General features: G+C 34.9%; 5 protein-coding genes across 5 annotated transcripts; all 5 read right to left on the bottom strand.

Moving 5' to 3' along the window:
• Positions 1 to 388: 388 nt before the first annotated feature.
• NFS1 (nitrogen fixation S (NIFS)-like 1) lies at positions 389 to 2441 on the bottom strand. The gene has a single exon (XM_088100505.1). The coding sequence runs from the start codon at positions 2293 to 2295 to the stop codon at positions 928 to 930; it is 1368 nt and encodes a 455-aa protein (XP_087956631.1). The 5' UTR covers positions 2296 to 2441; the 3' UTR covers positions 389 to 927.
• A 2452-nt stretch (positions 2442 to 4893) lies between these two features.
• Positions 4894 to 7264, bottom strand: LOC124823498 (uncharacterized). The gene is made up of 2 exons (XM_088100238.1): positions 5709 to 7264; positions 4894 to 5611 (listed from the first exon to the last, which is right to left on the bottom strand). The coding sequence occupies exon 1, from the start codon at positions 6886 to 6888 to the stop codon at positions 5920 to 5922; it is 969 nt and encodes a 322-aa protein (XP_087956364.1). The 5' UTR covers positions 6889 to 7264; the 3' UTR covers positions 4894 to 5611; positions 5709 to 5919.
• Positions 7265 to 9336: 2072 nt separating this feature from the next.
• LOC124823496 (uncharacterized) lies at positions 9337 to 12111 on the bottom strand. Its single transcript, XM_088100980.1, has 4 exons — positions 11898 to 12111; positions 11049 to 11469; positions 10499 to 10704; positions 9337 to 10400 (listed from the first exon to the last, which is right to left on the bottom strand). Exons 1-4 carry the CDS (start codon positions 11970 to 11972, stop codon positions 9534 to 9536), a joined length of 1569 nt encoding a protein of 522 aa, XP_087957106.1. The 5' UTR covers positions 11973 to 12111; the 3' UTR covers positions 9337 to 9533.
• A 2221-nt stretch (positions 12112 to 14332) lies between these two features.
• On the bottom strand, positions 14333 to 16428 carry LOC124823495 (tubulin alpha-2 chain). The gene is made up of 4 exons (XM_047295701.2): positions 16220 to 16428; positions 15649 to 15883; positions 15165 to 15535; positions 14333 to 15069 (listed from the first exon to the last, which is right to left on the bottom strand). The coding sequence occupies exons 1-4, from the start codon at positions 16310 to 16312 to the stop codon at positions 14413 to 14415; spliced, it is 1356 nt and encodes a 451-aa protein (XP_047151657.1). The 5' UTR covers positions 16313 to 16428; the 3' UTR covers positions 14333 to 14412.
• A 3406-nt stretch (positions 16429 to 19834) lies between these two features.
• On the bottom strand, positions 19835 to 23901 carry HSL2 (HAESA-like 2). The gene is given in 3 exon segments (XM_088101049.1): positions 19835 to 20437; positions 20679 to 23088; positions 23090 to 23901. Coding segments are annotated over 3 exon segments (2928 nt in total). The 5' UTR covers positions 23243 to 23901; the 3' UTR covers positions 19835 to 20072.
• Between the last annotated feature and the right edge of the window lie 2399 nt (positions 23902 to 26300).

Raw genomic sequence — 26300 nt, 5'->3', positions numbered from 1 at the left:
ATGCATTAATTAAGCAGGTTCAACACTAACCCTATATTCCATCCAAACATCAGAGGTTTGATGGATTTATACAAACATTCCACAAATTGCAAACAATGGTGTTTGAATGTTTGGATTGAGTTGATTTAGGTTTATAGTTAGGTACCCACACTTTGAACACCTCCAACTCCCTCCTATGTTTTCACCACCGCTCCATCCCTTCCCATTTCAATACCCTCTCGTTTGTCACAAGTTCTAGTCTCAAGCATTTTCTGTTGAATGGGTAAAGTTGTAAACATTTGACTCCATATAGTAATGAAAACTTTGTGCATTCTTTAAGTAGAGAAATCTTTAATTCTTTCAATGAATGCACTTAAAATTTGTATTCAAATTTCAAGACATGAAAGGATACGAGAACCATTGGACCAACCTTTATTGACATTACCAAGGCAAGGAAAGAGGGTGTGCCTCAGTACTAAATAGTTTAATGCCCACAGTACAAACTAAAAGAAAACAAACAAAAACAAAAACAAAAATACGGTACCTGCGTTTGATCCCCTAATCCACCACCCAAGAACAAAACTAGTGCTAAACTTGACAGGTAAACCTTAAGCTGTGGGAGAGCTAGGATGCATTGGAGAAGGTCATGTGATCATCTGAAACCATAATAACGCCGACATCGGAATTTATCCAGAGTACTAATACATGTTTTCCTTTTCATAAGCACTAGCGGCAGGCTAAACTAACAATAATTGAAAATAATGGTGTATAAGTAGCTCTACCAGGGTAAACTTTTAATTGCAGAATGTAACCTCGAGATACAATCTATAGCTAAATAATAAGACATATCTGAAAACCGGCAATTGCAATAGTGACAGTTATGCTTGGAGTCCAATCACTGTTCCTTCCCCATCACCTGTACTGAAATGCAATTGGAAAGGCCAATGATCAGTGCTGTGCCCATTGAATATCCTTGATGTTGATCCCTTCCTTGACCATTTCATACAGCGGACTCATTTCCCTCAATTTCTCCACCTGCTGAACAGTGAGCTTCACTGCTCTGTCAATTTCAGCTTCGGTAGTGAACCTCCCAATTCCAAACCTAATAGAAGTGTGAGCCATGTCCTCCTCCACTCCCAACGCCCTCAAAACGTACGAAGGCTCTAGGCTAGCACTAGTGCAGGCACTGCCACTGGACACAGCCACCTCCTTCAACCCCATGAGCAAACTCTCCCCTTCAACATACGCAAAAGACAAATTTAAATTCCCCACATAGCGCCTCTCCAAGCTCCCATTCACCACCACCCCATCAAGCTTCTCTCTAATCCCATTAAGGAGTCTTTGTTGCAAACTAGAAATCCTCTTCTCATCATAATCCATCTCGTTTTTAGCCACCTCGCACGCCGCACCCATGCCCACAACCAAAGGAGTGGGAACAGTACCACTCCGAATCCCCCTCTCTTGGCCACCTCCGTTCATCTGAGGCTCAACCCGAATCCTAGGCCTCCGACGTAGATACAAAGCCCCAACTCCCTTAGGACCATAAACCTTATGCCCACTCAACGACATCAAACTCACATTCCACTTCTCCACATCAATGGGAATCTTCCCCAACGCCTGAGCCGCATCAGTATGAAACGGCACATTAAACTCCTTGCAAATTCTCCCAATTTCCTCCACCGGCTGAACTACTCCAATTTCATTGTTCACCGCCATCACCGAAACAAGCCCCGTGTCGGGCCTAATCGCAGCCCTAAGCTTCTCCAAATCAATCAACCCGTCAGATTCAACCGGAAGATAGGTGACCTCGAAACCTTCCTGCTGGAGGTAGCGGCAGGAATCGAGGACGCACTTGTGCTCCGTCTGCGTGGTTATCACGTGCCGCTTCTTGTCCTTATAGAAATGCATGACGCCTTTGACGGAGATGTTGTTGGACTCGGTCGCACCGGAGGTGAAGATTATCTCCTTGGGGGACGCACCTATGAGGGACGCTACCTGAGCGCGCGCGTGTTCCACGGCGTCGTCGGATTCCCAGCCGTAGAAGTGGGTGCGAGAGTGAGGGTTTCCGTAACGAGTGAGATAGAAAGGCAGCATCGCGTCAACTACACGCGGGTCCATCGGGGATGTTGCCTGGACGTCCAGATAGAGGGGTCTTCCGGAGATTCGAACGCCCTTCATCGTCATTCCGGACGAGTTGTTCCCATCGTGTTCCGGGACCGCCGCCTCCACTGCCGTGGAGAGAAGCTTCGGGCGGAGGTTTTTGGCTGATTTTGTGATGTGGTGACGGAGATTGGAAGCAACTAGCTTAGAGGTCATTGGATCGGTGAGGTTTGTGGGATGGATTATTCCCACCTGCTTGGAAAATGAGGCAGAGAGAAAGAGAAGACCTAATTTTTATTTTGATTATTTGATTTGATCCTTGGGCTTTCCCAATCCATGAAGAAAGGGTTTCCCTATCCAACTTCGTGGATAATCTAACGGTGGAGAGTGAGTTGAGTGTAACCGACTTAGGTAATTTATTACACGATGCCCCATTTTGAACTGCGATTCGTAGATAGCGTTTGGCACTGACCTATCTCTCTTACCACGGTGTCGTTTTACCTTTTCTCAACTTGACTTATTACTATATAATTAAAAAAAGTAGTGAACATTATTTGGATAAACAGCAGTAGGGTGCTATATTTCTGTAGACTTGAAAAATTTATTCAAAAATTTTGTGAATATATAACGTAGAAACCAAAATAGATGAAAGGTCTAAACACTAAACTTAAAAAATATATATATTATCAAGTGATGGAGATGATTTGGAATTAATATAAAAAATATTAAAATTAAATTAACTGGAATTGCTTAACTATGGTTTATAGAAAAATGTTTATTATAAAATAACTAAAAAAACGCAAATGAACTATTTCATTATCTCAAATTTCTTCACTAACAAAATACGAATATCTTTCTCTTTTCATTTTTTTGTCAGAATAAAAACTCTCTTTTTACTATTATTTGCATATCATTTGAATTAGAAGTCGATAAATTATTACCCAGCATAATTTCATCAAGGTAATTCGTACTTGAATGATAATATTTAGATTATTTTTAATCATGCTCCATGATTAAAATAGTGAGAATAAAAATATTTATCCTTTTAAGTGCTTTTTTAAATTAAAAATATAATATTATGTTAACTCTTTTTTTACATTTTTTACTTTATCACCATTCACACACCAATAGTATTTTAAAGAGTTAACTTTAAATTTAATTTAATTTCACAAAATCGATTTATAAAATAAAATTTATATTATCATCAGTGACACACCGGTCATATTTTATCAAAAATTAATTTTAAATTTAATTTAATTTCATAAATCGATTTATAAAATAAAATTTATATCTACTTATACATTATAAATTGATTTTATTTATAATCGGTGTAAGACTTTAAACATAACACAACCAAGAATAACCAACACATAATACAATTGAAAAATAATTTGAAACATCAGTTAACAACAAGGAAGAGGAATCAAGTTTGCATATACAACATTGGAATTGAAAGATTATAAGTTAGATGTTACAGTGGACCAAGTGGATTCTACTTCAGCAAAATTCATTGACAGCCCATGAAAGCATGAACAAAACAAACACGGGCGCAAAAAGTGCTAACGACGATGTTTCTGATGAGTCAATCAATGTTTCTAATTCTCCTACATTTGACTACGCTAGACAGGCCGAGAATGAGAATGTTGATACCAGTGAAAATGAAAACTATAGAACTCAAAATGAGTTCGTTAAACTGCACAAAGGAAAAAAAGAAGTTACACACTGAACTATTTTAATTATATGATTCATTAGGATTTGAAATAGGTCTAGAAACTTTGTGATAAAAAAATACAATAATGAATTACAATAATCTAATTGTATTTATAAAAATTTATGTTTCTTCTCTTTCATCTAATCTTACTATTTTTCTTATTTTATCGTCAGAGACAATAATTATTATTCACGTGATTAATATTACTAGAATTGTTAAGATATATTTCTAGTTTACACAAATTAACCTTTAACATAAAAAGATATAAAGTTACATGATTAAATAAATGAATGATATTTTTTTATATCAAATTATAATGACCATGAACATATACAATGTCAGGGTTTTATTAGAATTTCACACTAAGCATTATTTCATTTTAAATAGGTTACATAATATTACATCAATTTTTAAACAAGTCATTATTTTTGGAACACACTCTTGCAATTTTTTTCATTTGCACTTAAATATTTTACAGCTTAAAATTTAGTTTTGTACATTATTGTTAAGAGAAAATAACTCGAAATGTTTGATTTTGTTATTAAGATCTAAATCTTACTTTTAAGACTTTAAATATCTCATTTTATTGTAATAAAGATGAGAATTTTCTCATAAAACATTATTAAAACCTTAAGAAGGCATCATAAAAGAGAAGAGATTAGAGTGAAAGAAAAAAGAAAAGGAGTTAAGATCAAAGGAAACATGATGATTTGTGAAGAAAGAAGAGTAAATCCAGAAGATGATTTACTGTCTAAGACAAAAACCATGGATTTGAAGGGGAAGCATTGTTGGCAAGAGTAACTATCTCTTGCACGACCATGTGTAGCAGATCATGGGTTTAGAATGAGGAAAAAAATGCATTCATTAAATACATAAAAGTGATAAAATAATGTTTATTTAATTTAGTAAGAGAGATGAATAAATAAAAGATTTAATACAGAATAGACGAGTGAGGGGTCGGGAAATGTAATAAGGGTGACGATAATTAAATAAAATTAAGTGTTTCTTTTCAATGTTGAAAGAAACTAATTGATGCATAAGACGAGTCAACACTACCAAAGCAAAGAACCAACTTTGCAGTGTACATTAAAAAAATAATTAAATTACGCAAAAATAATAATTTAGTTTATTATTAACTACCACTTTGGATAGCGTCAAATTGTTGAAAAGTACATATTTTGTTAATTGTAGAGGAGTGCGTAAATTATTATTAGAGTATATAAAACTTAAGAAAGTAATGAGTGTTGCGTAAGAGCTTTGATCGTGTGATTGAAACAAATCGAAGCATGTAGAAATTGTACTAGTTGTGAAGAAGGGCATTGAGGTAGCCATGCTTAAATTTTCCAAGGATCCAAATTGTGGAGAGTAAAAATTCCAAAAGGGTTGCCACTTGCATAAAAAACCCACGGAACATTTTTCTTTGGCAGGTCGTAACGCTCTCTTTCGTGTCACTGCAATCACCCTGTTTTCTAGAAACAAGTAGAGAGAGGACTTTTTCCCCAATTCCATCCATTTTCAGTGTGCCCAATTTTCCTAAACTCGGTAACCCTTTCTCTACACGGCTACTCCCGTGACAATCACTTACATAATATTAATTATTATCAAAATTTAAAAATCTCATGATCACGTAAGTAAAGAATAAAAAATAAACCGCTAGAATTGAGAAATGCGTAATGCTTTTGGGTTCACAAGAAAATAGCATACCAGATATGTATTGCGTGATTGTGGTCCAGGAATGAAGCTTGAAACAGAAGCACATCTACCGCATAGGGCGAGTCAATTCAGTTGTCATGCTCCATGTAAATTCGCATCATTTCGTTCCTTTTTTAATGGCAGCAAAACCAGGGATTAGTTAGTTCCGTCAATAATACTTTAACTTATTTTTAGGTCAAATAAAACTGAGTCCACATGAACTCACAAATTAAAACTAGGTCTTGCAATTGCAATTTCATCGCCCCTCAATTTTTTTTACAAAAAATAGTTCTGGAATCTAACTTCTTTTGTATGTATTATATATTTTTAATTATACTCCTTATATGTTAAATATAAAAAAACATTAAAAAAGCGAAAAAAGAAAAATGGGATGCGACGGGTTGACTAATAGTGATGAGAGACGAGAAGCGACAAGGTTAGAAGCCGTTGATGTTGACGTTGCGTTGATCTAACGATTCTTGATGGAATTCGAGGGAGGATTTTTCCTCATCACCAACCACCCCAAGCGAATACACAACATCTTCCCTGCTCCACCCCGCACGCAGCAAAACCAATGATAGGACTCTCACGTGCCGCGCCATGGCCTCTTTGTTATTCAATTTCAACTCGTCTCTCTTCTTCTTCTCTTCCACCGTCACCATCTCGCGTATCTCCTCCTCCGTCCACCCTCCCTCTCTCAATTTCCACACCGTCCTATCCAAGCATCCCCCGAGCTTCTCCTTAGCGATGCCCCACCACCACCACCTCCCGCACCGGTCCTCCGCCAGCTCCGACCAGAACCTCACCCTCTTAGCCGCCGTCGCAGCCCACACTGGCTCGTCCATTTCCTGCGCCAGAAGCTCCCGGAAAAACCCCGACAAGTCGAAGCTGAGCAAACAGACATCCCCGCTGTCATCCACGTAGAAAACAGGGTTCCCGGCGGCCTCAGGGGAGGAGGGAATGTAGCAATGCCGGTAAATCGGGACGAGGCGCGGTGCATCATTTAACAACCGGCGAAGCGCCTGGGTCGGGTCGGGCGGCTTCGGACCCCACGAGGGGTGCCAGAAGCGCGTGTTGGAGACGCGACGGAGAATCAGGGAGGCGGGGAGGTTGAGGAGAATTTGGAGTTGTTGTGTCGAAGAGGAACGCCAATTGGGGAAGCCTTGTGATATGGGAAGGCCTTGTTGGAGGATCGCGCGAAGGTCCGGTGGGAACGAGAATTTCAATTTGGATTCTAGGTTTCGGAGTTCTAGGTCCGACAATCCTTCGTCGATTACAACGTTCGAGGATTTTAGGTTGTTAAGGAGGCTGCTGGCGTACGCCGCGAAAGAGAAACATATTCGTTTCGGCCTCGGCGGTTTCCGCTTCGCTTTCTCATCCTCCTCCTTCTCTTCAACCGTGGCCATTCTTCACACTGTGAAAATTGGTGTTCGTGAATTTGGGAAATCAAAACACAATGGGGATCACCGATTTTGTTACATACTTCCTTTTACCCAGTCATCAACTCTGTTTTCTGTTTCCAAGACTCCGCATAAAGTCATTACACAGAGAGAAAGTTTGTTTGACTTTTATAGGTTTTTTAAAATAAAATTAAAAATAAAAATACATTTATGTTGTTGCTGTTAACTTATAGGAAAGAGATGCACTGGAACTCTATCTCTATCCATCTCAGACTGAGAATGTATGGAGCTGTAACGTAACCATGTTACCACTCACCCACGTGTAATTCTCTATTGCCATTTAATATTTTCTCTTTTTTTTTTTCTGTGTATTCTTATTAATTTATCTATATCATTTTTCTTTTATGAGTTAACCCTACATTTGATCATAAGGTAAGAATTCTTATTTAGAAAGGATTACAAACCATTTAATATAAGTCCATCCATGACTTTTTATTATTAAATGATAAATCATTGTTCTACTCTTCATAATGAATGAATCTCTATGATTGGTGCATAGGAGAAGATATGAATGTACTCATGTATCTTGCTTAAATGGATGGTATTGGAATTAATTTACATGTTTGGCTTAATTACATTTTTTGATGACCCGCTATCCCCATTTTCTGCTAACTACTGTATAAGTTTCAACAATAAAGTCACAAAATTCAATTCTATACCTCCCATATTCTACCATATAGTCCGGATCACGGATTATATGATATATATAAAAACTTTTGAGAATACTATAAACTTTTAATATAAATAAATATTTTGTTCAGATAACAAAAAATAGTGTAATTTATTGTTGATTAGTTTATAAGATTGTATAATTTTAAAAATACGCATGTTCTGTTTCTGTAGGTTTTTGTGGGTGGACATAACAAGTAAATTTGAATTTGTAGGTACATGACCTAACTTTGATGAAAAATAACCTGTTTTAACCAAAGTTTGAAGTATAATAGTGGTGATGATTGGTGTTGGACTACCATTTGAAATGTTTTATTACTCACTTAAAAATATGATGGAAAAATAATTATGCGGTTACCTTGAATTCTAGAAATAGACCGTTTGTTAAAATTAATATAGCCTACATTTCATAAAAGTACTGTGATACAAAGAAAACATTCTCGATCAAAATATTTATTATATAATTTTTTGTAGATTTAGCCTGCAATTATGGATATCCGAAAAATAAACCAAAAATGTGTTTCTTGTAGATAAGATCATTTAAAAAATTTGTGTTTTTTTTTTTAAATTACTGCAATTTAACTATATTTTCAATGAAGTAACTGATAATTATGTTTTTAATGTTGTTTAATATTTCCCATCGTTATTTTAGCTTTATATTTAAAGATTGAAACTTGTGTTATTTTTAATTATAAAGAAAAAAAAAACATATTTCTATTGTGGTAAGAATTTTTATTTTATATTTTTTTTGGAAAATTCATACAGAAAAAAACGTTATGATATTTTTATACTATTAATAAAAATGGAAACACGTCTTATTAAATATAGAAGATAATTTATTTCAAACTGTTATTTTTTTTTTAGTGTACTAGTTTATTATTTTATTAATAAACTTGATCTCATTATTAATAAAATGTTTGATCAAAATAGTCAAAAACATAACAGCTTGACCATTTACCACCAGCTAACCATAACACGCTAGTAAGCAAATATGATAATTTTAATTTGCTTATAATAATATGCACACTGACAATTTATACAACTAATAATATTATTGAGTCAGATTGTCACATGATTAAAATTAAATGACTAAATTAAACTTTCAAATACTGCATTTATAAAACAGAGGAACTTAATTAAAATTTGTATTTATAAAGAAATAGATTTGAAAAAAAATAATAGATAAACAAAAAGTTTGGAGCTTTATTTTTGTTTTATTTTACATAACCGTGCTCGCTAGTCCAGGACTAATAAAGTACAATTTCTACCTTTTGATTTTGTATAAAATCAAACCTTATTCTACAGCCAACTCCACTCTGATACTGTGCAAATCCTTTAAGTGTAATGATTTAACAATCAAATCATTTTAAAATAAATAAGAGCAGATTTATAAAAAAAAAGTACATTAAAAGAGTTTCTACAAAATAATTTATAAATAAACTAATTTCAATTATTTTTACAGAAGATCTATTTATTTGTATTCAATTTACTAATATTAAAAATTAAGAAAAAAACTACTTATATTTTCTAAATTTGAGGTGCAAGCCACAAAACTACAAAAAAGATGTTTATTCATTTATATTATTTAAATAAAATAACATCATATTTCATATTGTATTAACTTCTTTTCATATATATTTTATTATAATATAACTGCAATGTTTCTTTTACCAAAATTATATAAACAAGTGACTCATTAAGGACAAACCACTTGTAATTCCCTGAATGATGAGGCAAAATATTAACAAAAATCTACATACTGCTTTATAGTTCATAACAGCTGGATGATTATCCCAGTTGATCAGAGTGATTTCATTATCAAAAAATTATACTGTTAAGGCAGTAGATGTAAGGCATTTCTTCACAAAACACTATTGCCAACTATTGCGGTAAACATAGCTTTTGGACTAGTTGCAAAGCATTTACTCATGGGGCAACCAACCACCTAGGTTTTTTGTTACACCAATTTCTTCAGCTGCGGAGCTAGTGTCATTCCCCGTTACCTCATCTTCATCTTTAGCTGATCCTTCAATATATTCTGAAACATCCTCCTCTTCTGCCAACCTCAAACTCCATCCAGGAGTTATGTTTTGTCCCTGTTGGATGAAAATGCCATCTAATACATCCTTTACACTGTCTTCCAAATGTTTGTCAGAATTCAACCCTGTATTTCCAATATATTTTTTAGATGAAGCACTCTTGTCATGGTTTAATACTTCTGAGGGTCTCAAGTCTTTGTCCTTTCCAAAATTAACATGTACTCGACTTCCACATATCAGGACTCCCTCAGATTCCTGATGAACATGACCTTGACATGCAGACTTGATTGGGTAAATCTGATTTATCTGGGTGTTGCAGCTCCCATCTTTTACAGTATTTAAGATGTTTACGTTGTTTTCCTGCTGAGCCATTGTAGTGGCAAAACGATTAGTTATTTCTTTATTTTCCACCTTCTTAAGAATGACTTTTTCAAAGATGGGTTTAACTTCTTCAAACGGTGATTTATTCTGAGACAAAGAGTTACGCATTGAAGGTCTTTTACCACCAGCCAGGAGGTAAGACTCGTTTATTGCATCGGCTGAGGCCAACGATCGATTAGGCCTCCCTCTCTTCTTCAAAGGTTGAGTTGTTCCTGCAGGCACTGTTCCAATAACTTGTTTAAAGGCCAGTTCTGCTTTCTGTTTGAATGAGGAGACTTCTGCTTGAAGCTTCTTCAGCTTATCCTTGTAACCAGAAACTTTAGCTCGCAATTTATGTGCCACCCTCCGCAGCTCGACATTCTCTGCTTTCTGTAAGAAAGAAAGTTGTTCATGTCTGTAGGCAAGATTCAAGGCACTGGAAGTCATAATGATCACAATTTGAGTGTGACATGGGGAGAAGTACTCACCTCAGCTTCCCAGAGTTGTTGGTACTTCTGATTAAGTTCTGAAGGTGATTTGATATTTCCTATTTGAGAATAATTCTCTGCAGAAGCTGAGCAATTTGGCACCTTCGGTGTTGCCGAAGAAAAGTTAAGTGCATCAGGAAAATTGTGAACATAAGGATGCTGCATTTGGTACAACTGAGCCATGTAAGAAGATGGACCCCAATAACCTGTAAACAAGCGTATCAAACTTTATGTTATTGCTTAAAGTATGTTTACTACACCCAAACTGTTCCTGGCATTGACAATGAAAGAAGCACACACTTCAAAAGCAAAACATTGGTCATGTTCGGGACTCATCCATGTTGAACAACTCAATAATTGCCCATATAGATTTTAAACTTTTAAGCCAAATCAAATGAGAATACCACAATAATTATACAAATTAGAGTGTATAGTATTTGAAATGTGTAGATGTATTATGTATACATCGACCCATGCTCAGTTTCAACTCTAAAATAACTGTTGTATAAAGTACTGCATGCCATGTGAAGAGTAAGAGTTGCATACTTACATGGAAAGACAGGAAATGGGTAATTGTAACACATACTAGGAGGTGGTGGCTGTGTTGTAGAGGAAGGTGCTGCAGGAAAGCCAGAATCAGTGAATGGGTGATAGATGGTAGGGACATTTGCTCCAAGTAATGGGCCAGCCACGGCGGAGGGTGGATGAGATTGCCAAAAGGGTGACGCTGACTGGGCAAATAGGTGTGGATACTGCTGCCATTGATTTAAGGCACCAGCTGCTGATGCTTGGGTGGGGAAGTGCATTGCCAAGAACTGTTGTATGGCACTTTGAGGAGTGTAGGGCCGTTGAACAATTGAAGCTTGTTGTTGCTGATTTGAGTTAGGTGTGTTCTCAAGTGAAGCTGAGGAACTACTAATTTTGGCACTCGGAACAACAATCACATTTGGTTGTGCATTATGTCGCTTGGTCTGTTAATAATCATATTCATCTAAATAAATTCAACAGGAGTATTTAAACAACACAAAATAGAAATACATACATGTTATATTTCTTCGCAAACGAGGTATCCAATTGAAAAGATGATAACCCTAAGATACCCAAGATAGAAGAAAAGTAGATAATACAATTTTTTTTATGTCAAAGATAAAAAAAACAAGTGAATAAAGAATCAATCTTTAATTCCTTTACTTTAAAATTCATTATTTTCCCTACCTATGACTGACATTCATTTTTAGTCTCTCTGGTATTCTGTGGCGGCAGCAACATAGAAACTAAGCCATACAAGGTAGGAAGAAAAATAAAACGAACAAAAAAAAACATTCTTCACAAGAAGCTGAAATTGTAAAGGCAAAGATTGATTACTTTGGTAAAAATGAGAGATAGGATAGTTCCATACCTGAGTTTCAACAGTTGTGTGAGATTCTTGATTACAAACGAAAGCTAGTTTCTTGTCCTTCTTTCTGTTTTCCATAGGCTCTAATAAAAAAGTAATAACCTTAAACCGGCAATGCAAGGATTCACTGGATTGAAGCTGTAAATATGATTTGGAGACGAAATCCTTCAGCTTCCTTCAACTTCTTACCCGCGTGACTTTTCACAGCCTTTTCTCTCTCTCTTCTTTCTCAGTTCTTGGGCTGACTGAAGACTACTTTTTATTTACCAAACCACGTTAAAAAAAAAAAAAAAGGAGAATTTGACTATACATGGCTTGATCGAATTTTGTCTCACATATACTATTCGCTACCTGAGAAAGAACGAGAATTCTTATTAATACTATTTTTTTTTTAATTATTCGGATAATGACTGATTCAATTTTAACACTTGAAATTAAAAGTAAATGAAGATGGACAACATATAAATGTTTAAGGGTACAAAAAATAATAATAAGAATAAGAGAATTTTTTTTATGAGTATAGAGTTTAAGACAATCCTTTTGTTTGACAAAATTTGAAAATTTGAAGTAATTGAATGAGTTTAAAATATATATTGCAGTTTAAATAAGGATGGATAAATATGATGATGAGTTTACAATTTGATGATCTTCACCAAAATTAATTAATATTAATCTATAATTGATGATGAACTTCAGAGATCTAGAGATCTGCATTTAATTTCTAAAACTTAACTATTGATACATAATACACAAATAAGAATAAAACTAATTTTCATGTAATATGTATATCTCTTATTCATGATTTTGTGTAAGATACATTTGCTTTTATAGATTTTCAAATACTTTTTTATAAATAACGTTATATTTTCATCTTCATAAAAAATAAGTATTTTCAATTGTTTGTTTTGACTCCAGAAACTATTTTAGAATTCAACTTTAAAAAGAAATTCACTCTGACTTTTGTTTTTTTGTCATGGTAAAACATTGACCTATAAAAAGTGTTTTATTTAAAATTTGGAAAACAAATCAAAATCAAAAGAGATTAATTATATTCTTAATATGAATAATTTATCAATAATACCCATAGTTTGAATTGCATTTGTATGTGCATAGCATATAGTATATAATATGGTAGTATTGGATAATGATATATTTAATCAAACTAAATTGGTCGGTTATTTTCATATTATAAAAATTTAATTACTTATTTAGTCTATATTTTCGTTTTAAAATGTTAAGTTGATTCTCTATTTTTTTTTTAATTTCGATTTGTAAAATTTGATTTTGATACGTAAAAAATTGATATAATTTAGTGATTTTCGTTAAATTTCTTGTAATGAATAAATAATTTTTATAGTAACTGAAATAATCATAGGGGAAAGTATCGCACGAATGAATTAGCAAAGGAAGGGACTCAAATAGTTCATGTCCCTGGCCAAGATAAAAGAACCATTTGGTTCGTTTTACATTTTGTACTGTAATAATTTTAAGTGACACATTTATTCTGAATTTCATCAAAGCTAAGTAGCACTATCAAAGAACCCCATCATATGGAAGTCAAAGCTATTAAATTAAAATTTTTATAAACTCAGTTTTCATAACTAAATTTATGGTTGTAGTCTTTTCTATTTAAAGTGTGTTAGTAAAATAAATTTTATTCAAATAACAATACTACTAGGCTTAATTAAATTTTAACTTCTCAATAAATTAGTGCATTTTATAGAATACTCAAAAAATTTACATTAATTATAATATTGTAAATAATAGTCACAGTTAAAAAAGATAAGTAAATAACAAACAGCATATACGTCACTCGATTAAAAAAATTAAATAATAGAAATTAAATTAAAAACATAAAAATTCAACAATTAAAAAATTAATAAAAGTTTATTTGAAAATACTAAACGGGAGGAATTTGATCTTTGATGTAAAAAATTAGACAATGGAACTTTGAAAACCATATTTAATGTTGACCGTAAACTCAATTTTTTAGTGAAATAAGAAAAATAATAAATGTTTCTTCCCCGCCTATTTTAAACTTTCATATATTAATTAAGTAGGGTAACGTTTTAGTCAACTTTATATCTAAATCAATATAGCTAATACATTCAAATATTACATAATTATTAAAAAGACTTTAAAAACCCATAATTACTATTAATCTTGTAATAATAACATGAAAAATTAATTACCATTCGATATAATATTTTATTTAGATTAATATAATTGTAGATTAAAATATAAGTGTATAGAATTTTAGTGGTATATGTGAGTGACATCCAAACATAATAGTGTGTTAGAGTAATTAGTACCCATAAAGTTTTCAATTCTAAGAGAGCCACGATCATATCATTGAAGTTGTTCTGTTCTGGACCAGAGCAAGGTCCACCAGATGGACAATCCCATGGAAACAATCATATATGCAAACACTTAGAAAGCAAAGCTAATGAAAGTACATAAAAGAACACCATCACGAAAACAACCATAAATAAAAAGTAATGACATACAAACTTCGTAATCAATACTCATCCCCTTCCTCTCCTTCTTCGCCTTCCCCAGGCTCTGCACCGACCTCCTCATAGTCCTTCTCAAGGGCAGCAAGATCTTCACGAGCCTCGGAGAACTCACCCTCTTCCATGCCCTCACCAACATACCAGTGTACAAACGCCCTTTTAGCATACATAAGGTCAAATTTGTGATCAATGCGTGAGAAAACCTCAGCAACACTGGTGGAGTTAGAGATCATGCACACTGCCCTCTGCACCTTGGCAAGATCTCCCCCTGGAACAACAGTTGGAGGCTGATAATTGATGCCGCACTTGAACCCAGTGGGACACCAATCAACAAATTGGATAGTGCGCTTGGTCTTAATAGTAGCTACAGCTGCATTAACATCTTTAGGGACCACATCACCTCTGTACATCAGACAACAGGCCATGTACTTGCCGTGTCGAGGGTCGCACTTGGCCATCATAGAGGACGGCTCAAACGCGCTATTTGTGATCTCTGCAACTGAAAGCTGCTCATGGTATGCTTTCTCCGCTGAAATCACGGGAGCATAGGATGAAAGCATGAAGTGAATCCTGGGATATGGTACCAGGTTAGTCTGAAACTCAGTAACATCCACATTAAGAGCACCATCAAATCTCAGAGATGCAGTCAGTGATGATATTACCTGAAAATATTATCATATCAAACTCAGAACATGATGATATAAAATGATAAAGCAGAACTTTTACTTCCACTGAAATGTGTTGAATAGACGCAAACCTGAGAAACTAAGCGGTTAAGGTTAGTGTATGTGGGTCTCTCGATGTCAAGGGAACGCCTGCATATATCATAAATGGCTTCATTGTCAAGAAGCACAGCAACATCGGTGTGCTCCAAAAGGGAATGAGTGGAAAGGACGCTGTTGTAAGGCTCAACAACAGAGGTTGAAACTTGTGGAGAAGGATAGACAGTGAAACCCAGCTTGGATTTCTTGCCGTAATCCACTGAAAGTCGTTCCAAGAGAAGGGAACCAAGACCAGAACCAGTGCCACCACCCACAGCATTGAAAACCAGAAAACCCTGGAGACCAGTGCAGTTGTCCGCAAGCTTTCTGATGCGGTCCAAGCAAAGATCAACTATCTCTTTCCCAACTGATTCAAGAGATTACCGTAAGAAAAAGAATATGCTATTAGTTATTACAAAATGGAAGAGAATGCACAACATATCTTGTGAAATGTGCGAAAAAGGGGGAAAGAAACAGTACTGGTGTAGTGGCCACGAGCGAAGTTGTTTGCTGCATCCTCCTTTCCACTGATAAGCTGCTCAGGATGGAACAATTGGCGGTATGCGCCGGTCCTAACTTCATCAATGACAGTGGGCTCAAGATCTACAAAAACTGCACGAGGCACGTGCTTTCCTGCTCCAGTCTCGCTGAAGAAGGTGTTGAAAGCATCGTCACCTCCACCTGTCGTCTTATCGCTCGGCATCTGTCCATCAGCCTAAAACACCACACCACACAACAACGCTCAACATCCATCCATTCCAACCAATAACTTCTTCGCATATTGCATACTCAACAAATTCAACATTGGCTACAATGAACACGTAGATGTCATTTTTTTTATTTTTTTATTTGAGATGATTTCTTAGCTATTGCCATTGGTCGTGCATGGCAAAATGTTAAGCTCAAAGTGGATCCACACGCAATTGTCCATAAACAAGGAATTCGAATTACAAAATAACTAAAAAAACGAATTATTTATAATGTGTTGTTGGATTGGTAATATCCGAAACGGATCTTGAATTTACGAACAAAATAAAAGCAGTTGGATTACCTGAATGCCATGCTCGAGGCAATAGAGCTCCCAGCAAGCATTTCCGACCTGAATGCCAGCCTGGCCAATGTGGATGGAAATGCACTCTCTCATTTTCTCAGAGATGAAAATGGAAGGAAGAAGAATAAGGAAGAGAAGAACGCAGAGGTTAGCGTTTATGAAGACGCCACTCCCCCCAGTTTGTGGCAGAATGATCCGTCTTTCTGGTTTGGGTTTCTTTCTTTTATAGACGTAGATGTATGGAACTTATTAAACACTAGAGCGAAACAGAGTGGTTAAGTGGAGGTTTAAACTTTAACCACGGTTAAGTTAGTTTCTTTTCATTCCACCCAAGAGGGTGAACTCAAACTTTGCTATATCCGATTTTACCCTCCTTCTTCCTGTTCACGCGCTCCATGACTCATCACCCTCCACGTGGATACCTTCTGTGCAACGTAAGGTATCCTTCTTTCCAAATTAAGACTCACTTTTGTTATTATTTATTTATTTCGAATTATACCATTTGAATGGGTTGTAACCTGTGACGGTCACTGTAACAGACTCAATTTTTAAATCCATTATTGTATTTATTTATATAATAGAAAACTAATTGACAAATAGTGCTGCTACTTTTTTTCAATTTAATTAAAAGTTTAAATAAAATAATTTAATACCCACTTGCCTTCAGGTCTCATTCACTACAGCTTTTCTGTATTGGAATCGCCCTTGCTTCAAAAACAAGCCATCACGAGGGAAAGAAGATGAAGAAAGATTCGGCCTTTCTTTGGGGAAGAAAGTAGCAAAACAATTTCACCTTATAAAAGCAAAGATAATAATGATATGTTAACACATATTTTCTTTACAACATTTTGATAGAGTATACGTATCATTGTCTTATTAAATTTAAAATACATCAGTATAACAATAAATAATAAAAATATATGTGTGCTTTATTAAAAGTTCTATTTTCTAAAAATAAAATATACTGTATTTTTTTCCCAACACACCAACAATAAGTTACTCCAACTCTATCTAATACTTATCTTCAATAAAATAATATATTTATACTTTCTAGATATTTGTATTGTGTAATAATTTAATAATATATGTAAATTAATTAAATTAATATATAAGAGAATATTAATGAAAGTGAATAATAAAAACTACAAATATAATAAAAAAACAAAAATAAAAAGAAATATATGACAATTTTATAATAAATATTTCAAAATAATAGTTACTTCTAAAAAAATTAGTTAATAATTATATTTAAAAAAATTTAATAATTATATTATAAAAATTAAAATGAAATAAAAATTGTATACACCCTCCTTATATTAAGTATAAATATTCAAACATCAATTTTAATAAACCAAAATTGCTTAGTTTACAAAATTTCATAAATTAAAATTAACATTTCATGTAAGTTAAAAACAAATATTTTAAAAGTTTATGTAGGAAATTTTCTGTAAATTAATGTATAATTTAATCTTAACCTACAGCAAACTTGTTTTTTTAATATGAAAATAGTTTGTCTCTAGACCATAGGATACTTTATCAATGTGACAAGCTAATATTATTAGGACTTTGGAATTAATTAATCATGTTATTTGTGTTACATGGGTGTGATAAGTTTTATAATACTACTGGAATAAGTTTACTTTCATAAAAATATTTTATTTGTGAAAATTTAAGACTAATGTTGGATAAGTGATTTATTTAATCATAAAAAAACGAAATTTATATATGAAATTAGGTTGTAAATAAAAATAACATGAAAGTTGTTTGAGCTTCAACAATAGGAAAAATAAGGATAAAATTATAAATATACTAGATATTTAAAACTCAAATAAAAAACTTATACTTACCAACATAGCTGGTGTTTCTAAATCTTTTTAAAAATTTGTACAAACAAATGCTATCATAGAATAAAGTATAATATTAGTGTGATACCTTAAATTTAATTGATATTTAAATTTCATAACACATTCTTGAAAGAGGGGTACAAAGATAAATTTGAAATTGAAATAATGTGATAAGTTTCTACGTGTGTTATTTTATAGAGTTTGATTGATTATTAATGTGAAACCATCTAATATCACACTAAATCAAATTAATAGTATATTATATTTATCAATAATTTATTAATTATTATTTACATTAATATGTTGATATCATAATACCTTATTAGGATTAATAGCAAGTCATGTATAATATTTACCCTAAATTTATTAATTAGCATTTCATACAAATAAAAGCACACAGAAATATTTTTTATTTAAGATCAAATATTAAGAAAAGAAATTATAATTACATAAATATTAAAATACAATATCAAATAATAATTACATAAATTTTAAGTAATTATAGAACAAGGAAACAAATTTCATACATTTAAATATTGATAACAGTTAGAAGATCAATTCATCTATTAAGAGGAAAATATCTTGATTATTTGAATGAACTTGGTAAATATTAAAGAAGTTGAAATATAAAGGAAAATTGTGTAAACAGATTAAAGAGAACTTGAAAGCAAGATATTGTCATATGTCAACAAATAAATAAAGTACTAAAAAGACATAAATATAATAAAATATATGTCCTAATAACAATTAATTAAATGTAATTAAGATTTCTGTTTTTTTAATACTATACATTATTTGATGAACGAAGTAAAAAATAAATATGTAAGATTACGATAAAAGATAAATATTTTAAGTATCAGAATAAAGTTAAGTAAATATCGAAGAAATAAAACTTGAAATAGGATAAAGAATTGTATAGCCAAATAAAATTTTCTCAAATAAAATAAAAATCAGAACAAAAGAAAATAATAAACAAATAACTATGAAAATATTTCATATGTTTTTAAAATTAGGATGAGTTGGTTGAAACATGAGTTTATTTGTGACAATAATACCTCAAGATATTATTTTATTTATTATCCCACAAAGCATGCTAAAAAAAAGTTTAGATATCAAGGTTACAAAAGTGGAGAGTTTACATAAATTCGTGAAAATTGAATGAATTCATAAACTTAATTCGTAAACTTGTAAAAATGTACTTTAAATGATAAAATATTATATAAATAATATCTTAATTTAAATAAGTTTAAAAAATTATATAACTTAAATAAATAAAATTTATAGATATATTATTCATAAAAATAAATATTGTAAAAGATAAATATTTGGATTATTGTCATTAATTTTGATACATTTTGTTAAGGAGGCGAGACGATGGTGATAACCATGCAGAGAGACACAGGAGCGCGAGAGATAGTGACAATCAGGTCATGAAACCCTAAACTCCAAACGACTTTGTTTTTCTTAATTTTTTTCCCTTTCAAGTTTGCAGAATTGCTTTAAACTCGTTATTCTACACGATTCTACCAATTTTACATTTGATTTTATCAAGTTTACGCGAAAAACGAATTTACTTCCGAGTTAACTTGGAAGTCATGTTTAAAAACATAAACTCGTACGAGTTTACAAGTTAACTCCTGGCTTTGATAACATAGAAGATATAATGCTAAAGAGTGCACGAATGTGTTTCTTTATATATGATTATGACTTTATTTTCCAATTCCCTACGTATTTTTACTTTGATCAAAGAAAGGTTTCAGGAGCCATCATATCTACAAAAAGATTTACATTCGATAAAAAAAAATACAAAGTTTACATTTGCATGCAATGAAACTAAACAATTATTCCTTAACCATTAAATATGTAAAAATGTATATGCTCAAAATTTCCTCGTAAGTAAGAATTCATGCAAGCATACAGAGACATCAATAGCTTTGTGGTGCCCAGTGAGACTCCCATACAAAATTTGGGTCCTTTTGTGGACAGAGCCTGTGAAGCTCAACACAGTATCATGGCAGTTTATGGTCCTTGAGCAATTCAACCACCCTTCTCATGGAAGGTCTATTAATGGGAAATGCTGAGGTGCAGAGTAGGGCCACATTTAAAACCTTCTCAACCTCTTCATAGTCACAAGTGCTTCGGTTCAATCTTGGGTCCACAATCTTGGTCATAATATACTCTTTACCTCTTCCCACATTGCCACTTCCTCTTTCAGAGGACGTTGATAAAACAATCTCAGTCATCCATTTCACTACATCCTTGTTCTCACCAAATGAAGAGTCATTTGGCCTCTTCCCGGTGACCAATTCCATCAGCACAACCCCAAAACTATACACATCGCTCTTCTCGTTCACTTTCATTGTATAAGCATACTCTACAAAATATCAAATTCGTACAGCTATATTAGGAATTACTCACATTCAAACCCCTTTCAATCATATTAAAGTATCAGTGAACTTAGTTTAAGGTATATGATCAAATGTTTGATTTCACATTACTAAAAAAATTATTTCAATTGGCCCATGTCTTTGTTAATGATCTCATTTCTTGGCAAATTCGCTCTCTAACATCACTATTGATTGTGTTCATATAGGGAAAAACAACATAAAACTGACCTGGAGCAATGTAGCCATATGATCCAGCAACCTTGGACATAACAGCATCCTGGGTTGTCTCAAGCTGCAATGTCTTAGCGAGGCCAAAGTCTGCAACTCTTGGCACAAACTCGTGGTCCAGCAAAATGTTATTACTCTTCACGTCCCTGTGAACAATTGGCGGCACACAATCATGGTGCAAATAAGCCAACCCCTTAGCCGCACCCACCGCAATTGCGAACCTTCTAGACCACTCCATCAACTCCCCACACATTTCCTCACCATGCAACACATCCCCTAAGCTCCCGTTCTCCATGTACTCGTACACCAATACCCTAAACTCATCATCACTGCAACAAAACAACAGTTTCACAATATTGGCATGCCGAATCCTACCCAACGTCTCAATCTCCGCCCTGAACACCAATTCAGTGTCAGGCTTATGTACTCCGCCGAACAGCTTCTTCACTGCCACCGTGTGCCCCGTTTTCAGCTTCACCCTATAGACCCGACCCGAACTCCCTGCTCCAATCACGTTCTCCCGGGTTAAGTTTGAAATAATTTCTTCTTCATTGAACCCAACCCTCTGAAACGCGGTTGACAAATACGAGCGCTTGGATTTACGGCGAGTCTTGCTCTTCAGGTACCACAACATGGACCCCACAAGGAGCGAAGCGCAGGCAACTAAAACGACAATCGCAAGCAGAGAAAACGGCCTGCGTTTTGAACAAGGAGGTAGGGTTTTGATGACGCCGCTGCACAGACCTGGGTTTCCCTCTAGACTGGAAAAGTACATTTGGTGGTTGAAACCTGAAGGAACCTCCCCGTAAAGATTGTTATCAGAGACGTTGAACTGGTTGAGTCTGAGGTTCGTCAACTCCACCGGAATCTCCCCCGTTAAAGAATTACTGGCGAGATCAAGGTTTGTCAAATCGTGTAAACTGCCAAGTTCTCGCGGGATTGAACCCGAAAATCGGTTAAATGACAGGTTCAACTCTGTCATGTCGTTCCAGAGGGCCACATTACTGGGTATTTCGCCAGTGAACATGTTCTCTTGCATCTTAAGTTTCTGTAACTTTTTCAACCCAGTTATGCACGTGGGAACTTCACCGGTGAAGCGGTTCTTGCTGACGTCAATCTCCAGAAGGTGAGGGAGTTGGCAGATTCGCGTTGGGAATTTGCCAGAAAAATCGTTAGCAGACAAAATGAGTTTGGTGAATGCCGCAGAGATGGAAGCAGAGACAGAACCTTCAAACCTGTTGTTGGACACTTCAAGAAACTGAAGTCCTGTAAGGGCCCAAAAAGCTGGAGGCACCTGGCCTGATAACTGGTTGTTCTGGATTCTGACATACTGAAGTGAATCACACTCCCCGTATTGCTCAGGGAGCGTTCCTGAGAAGCGATTCGCGAACGTGATAAGACGCTCGAGTTTGTTTCTTTTGCAGAGGTACTTTGGCAACTCTCCCACGAAGTCATTCGTCGAGACATCGAATTCCTGTATGTCTGAGTTTTGTCCCAGATCTTGTGGAAGTTTCCCGGTGAAGCTGTTGTTGAAGAGTTTCAGCTGATGCAGGTTGGGATTTGAAGCTAAACTTTCAGGAATTTCCCCCCCGAGAAGGTTGTCATTTAGGTTGAGAGAATACAGACGCAAAGAGGCGATTGCATGTGGTAGTTCCCCGGTCAGAGCGTTCTGAGAGAGGTCCAAGAGAATTAAACTACTGAGGTTTCCTAAACCTTGGGGTAATTCACCGGAAAGCTGGTTTTCAAATAGTTCAATCTGTTCAACGTTTTTCAGACCTGAAATGCTGTTTGGGATATTACCAGACAAACCATTTTTTGATAAGTCCAAGTTTTTGAGCGAGGTGAGGTTACCGATAGTGAGTGGAATTTCCCCTACGAGGTTAACAGCAGCGAGGAACAGTGTTTCAAGACTAATTAGGTTTCCTAGTTGGGGAGGCAACGGTCCTGGTCTGAAGGGGTTATAAGCTAGTTCCAAACGAGTTAACTCAGTGAGATTGCCTAAAGAGGGAGGGATCGTTCCGCTCAGAAGGTTTCCGCATAAAACTAGCACACTCAGACGTGGAATCTGTCCAAAACTCCCCGGAATGTTGCCAGTGAAGTTGTTTTTCGAAAGGTCTAACACCCGTAGTTCGGTGAACTCCGGCGTGAATTCCGGCAGGTCTCCAACGAATAAATTGTCGGAGAGGTTCAAGAGACGGAGGTGGGAACAGAGGAGCAGGGAGTTGGGGGAGACAGAATTGGAGAGAAAATTGAATGCGAGAGAGAGGTTTTGGAGGGTGTGAATGCGACAAAAACCGAAGGGGAACTCACCGTAGATTCCAACTTCTGAGAGGTCAATGGAGACAAGTGATTGGTTTTGTGCGTCGCAGGTAATGCCGGTCCAGTTGCAGGGGTTGTGGTCTGTGTTTGGCTACCCAGTCTTGGAGACTCTTGTTTTTGTCTTCAAGCTGGGTGTTCTTAACCCGAAGTAAAATTCGAGACTCTCTTTGGAGGGAAACCGTTTGGGATAAACCACTTGAGAACAATGTACATAAAAGTAAAATCAGAAACAATGGCTGAGGCATGTTGAACAATACAAAGAGAGCGAAGCAAGGAAGAGTTTAATTTGCTCTGAGCAAATGAAAATGCTTAACTTTTGATGGAACCTTGGGACCTTGTTGTTGGGTACGAGACTCAAACCGGCTCCTTCCCTCGTGATAGCTGATCTTCTTCTTCATGCATGCGTGCAAATGATGACAAGTGGGAAGCGGACATGACTGATGGGAGCTCACGCGGGTCTCTTGGTTGAAGTATATAAAAGGTATCATCTTTTAGGATTATGAGAGGGAAAGGGAAGTTGACTGTGGAGTGGAAATGGACGTTTGTGTATCAGAGACGTGATTCGTGTTGGCGTATTTTCAAAGTAGTGAGAGAAGTGGCAAAAAGGAACTACTTTTACTGTACACGCCGAACCTGAAGCGGAGAACATGGGACACTGCCAATGGACAGAGGCATACTTCCAGAAAGAAGAATCACTTTTGGGATCGCTTTCTGGTGGATGACACTTTGACACCAGCCAGATAAATGATACTGTTGTAGGTTCCTGGTATCACCAAAGAGCTGTGTTGTAAGACTTTGGATTTTATTTGGACTAGTTTGGTGTGGATCACATCATTTGAGTTTGACACCAATTCACTTTCCTCTTTCTTCTACATGAATAATGCAACTGAAAAGGCACCATACGTATTATAAGAGTTTCTGATCCTATAACTCAGACATTCTAAAATTCAGAAATAGAATTTGTTCCACCCTACACCTATATTCTACTGTAAGAACAACTAGTACTTTGGAAAGAACAGGAATAATAATCATACACATCCACCTCATCGGGGTGAATTAGGTACACAGAAGAAAGTGATAACAAAGGAAACAATAAACTAATCAATAATTCCTTCCGATTTATTTTGTCACAAGTCGATTCTCAATTTATCATTTTAGAAAACCATATTTATTTAAATGCTCAGATTTTAATATCGTATTAACAGTTTTAATCTACGTAACAGGATATAAACTATCTATTTACTCATAAAGACATCACAGTGTGAGCTCTGAATGTATCAATAGTTCATTGAACCTCTGAGGTATATTCTTAGTCACATAAAAAAGACTAGAAGCTACCAAAACGTTACGAAATAAAACACTATAACCTTTCACTCACATACGTCAAACTAACTAAGAATAGAATTGCTTGATAATTTTGATACGCAGGTAGCCAGCTACAGTACCACAGGCTTGGGTGTGAGAATAAGTAAAGCCTCACTGCTGAGATGGGAAAATGACAAAAGCATTGCAGTTAAATTTCCAAACATCATAAGATCTATTACAGATTTGAAAATGGAATTTTAAAATACAGAAGTTAATGTTTGGGAATAATGTGAAGCTCCTGGCTCTGCGTCGCCGTGAAGAATCAGCTATTTGGTACAAGACAGGAGTTGTCTCCCACCTTCTTCCCCTTTACAATATTATTCCCGAGAGTCATTGTAAATAAAGAAATACTAGTACTTAATGAACCTCACTTCTTCCCATTCCACTTCATTATAGTAGTTCGAATTATAGCACTATTTTATGCTTCAAAGCATCAATTAAATTAAGTTACACGAGTTATACTTAACGTAATGGCTATTGCGCTGATAAAAAAAAAAAGTAATGACTGATGACGCAATCCAAACAAAATGTGGCACGGTTTACTCGTTGTTAGCCAAGAAATTACTACAAGCATGCAGAAGAACTTAACCAGCTCTCGTGATGGTTGACTCCTTTGGCACCAAATACAGCATCACAAAATAATGAACCGTATAATAAATGCATTTGCTGACTCCACAGTTGTACTGCTGAATATTGTCACCATGTCAGTGCAATTCACTATTAATCTTGATAAGGTGACAGTGACCTTTGCAAGTTGGCAAAAGAATTAGTCGTGAGTCGTGATAAAACATCATTTGGTCATTGAACTAGAAAAAAAGATACCTCTGTTTACGCGTCATGAAGCTGTAGTTTCATGGCCATTTATCATAATGTCATGGACTTCTTAGTTACTGGCTATGGGAGGGAGGCACTGGCAAGCATTTGTAAGCAAATGGCATATTTAATGTTACATTCTGTATAAAATAACTTGTAACGAAACAAAAGGTCAAATTAGTTGAGCTACTTCAGCATTGTGGTTTATTATTAGAGACATTGGCTATTAGATTCTCTGTTACCACATCTATATAGAATCATATACACATAAGCGACAAGAGAAGACATGCTAATCTTCTGTTTATGGTATTGCTTTTTTGACTTGGCTAAATATTGGGAATATTGTTGTCACTTAGTCATTGGATTGGGTTCCTTGATTAACCTCTCCAATTGGAAATGGTTTTTAGCTCTTGAACTTTTCCAGAGCTCTGTTGTGTATGTCATGTTTCGACGTTGAAACAAATGCTACACATGTTGACCTGTAATGACTTGTGTTCGATCGCATAAATACCAATATCTTAAATATTCGTTTCAAACAATATTCACTGAAAATGTTTTCTGACTCGGGTACACCAATTTCGATGGACTACATAGCCCAAATTGAATACTGGTATTAAAAAAAACATGTGAATAACTTAATTCTGTGTTGATAATAAGCAACAAAAGATTATTATTCAGTTTCGATGTTTAATTCACATGCTAACTAATTAAATAAGGTACTCGTATGTACAAGAAAAGTTTATCGTAATTCTAACCAAAACTGCATTCTCATTGATTTTACAAGTTCATGGAGTATATTATATTATTTCGAAAATCAAAATTGGATATTGAAAGAGGGAAATGCCGCACCTTTTGACTGTACAGGAACACCATGGGGAAATTATTTTCAGGTTTGAAAATAAAATAAAGCATAAAGAAAACCGCGTTTGGCATACCACTAGTATTATTCGCTTCATTCATATTTGTTATGATTATATACACTCGTTATTCAAGATATACATAAGATATTTGCGATGAAGTATTCTATGATGCTCAACATTTCAAACTGAACATTGAAGATGCTATGAATGTTTCATACACCATTATGAAATAGCCCAAGAATGAGTTTTTTTTTTTTTTCTAACA

This window comes from Vigna umbellata, chromosome 10 (genome assembly GCF_029865625.1).
Source record: "Vigna umbellata cultivar VRB3 chromosome 10, Vumbellata_1.0, whole genome shotgun sequence".
Taxonomy (NCBI): domain Eukaryota; kingdom Viridiplantae; phylum Streptophyta; class Magnoliopsida; order Fabales; family Fabaceae; genus Vigna; species Vigna umbellata.
Note: the sequence above shows the minus strand (reverse complement) of the source record. Positions and strands in the feature narration are given on the sequence as shown.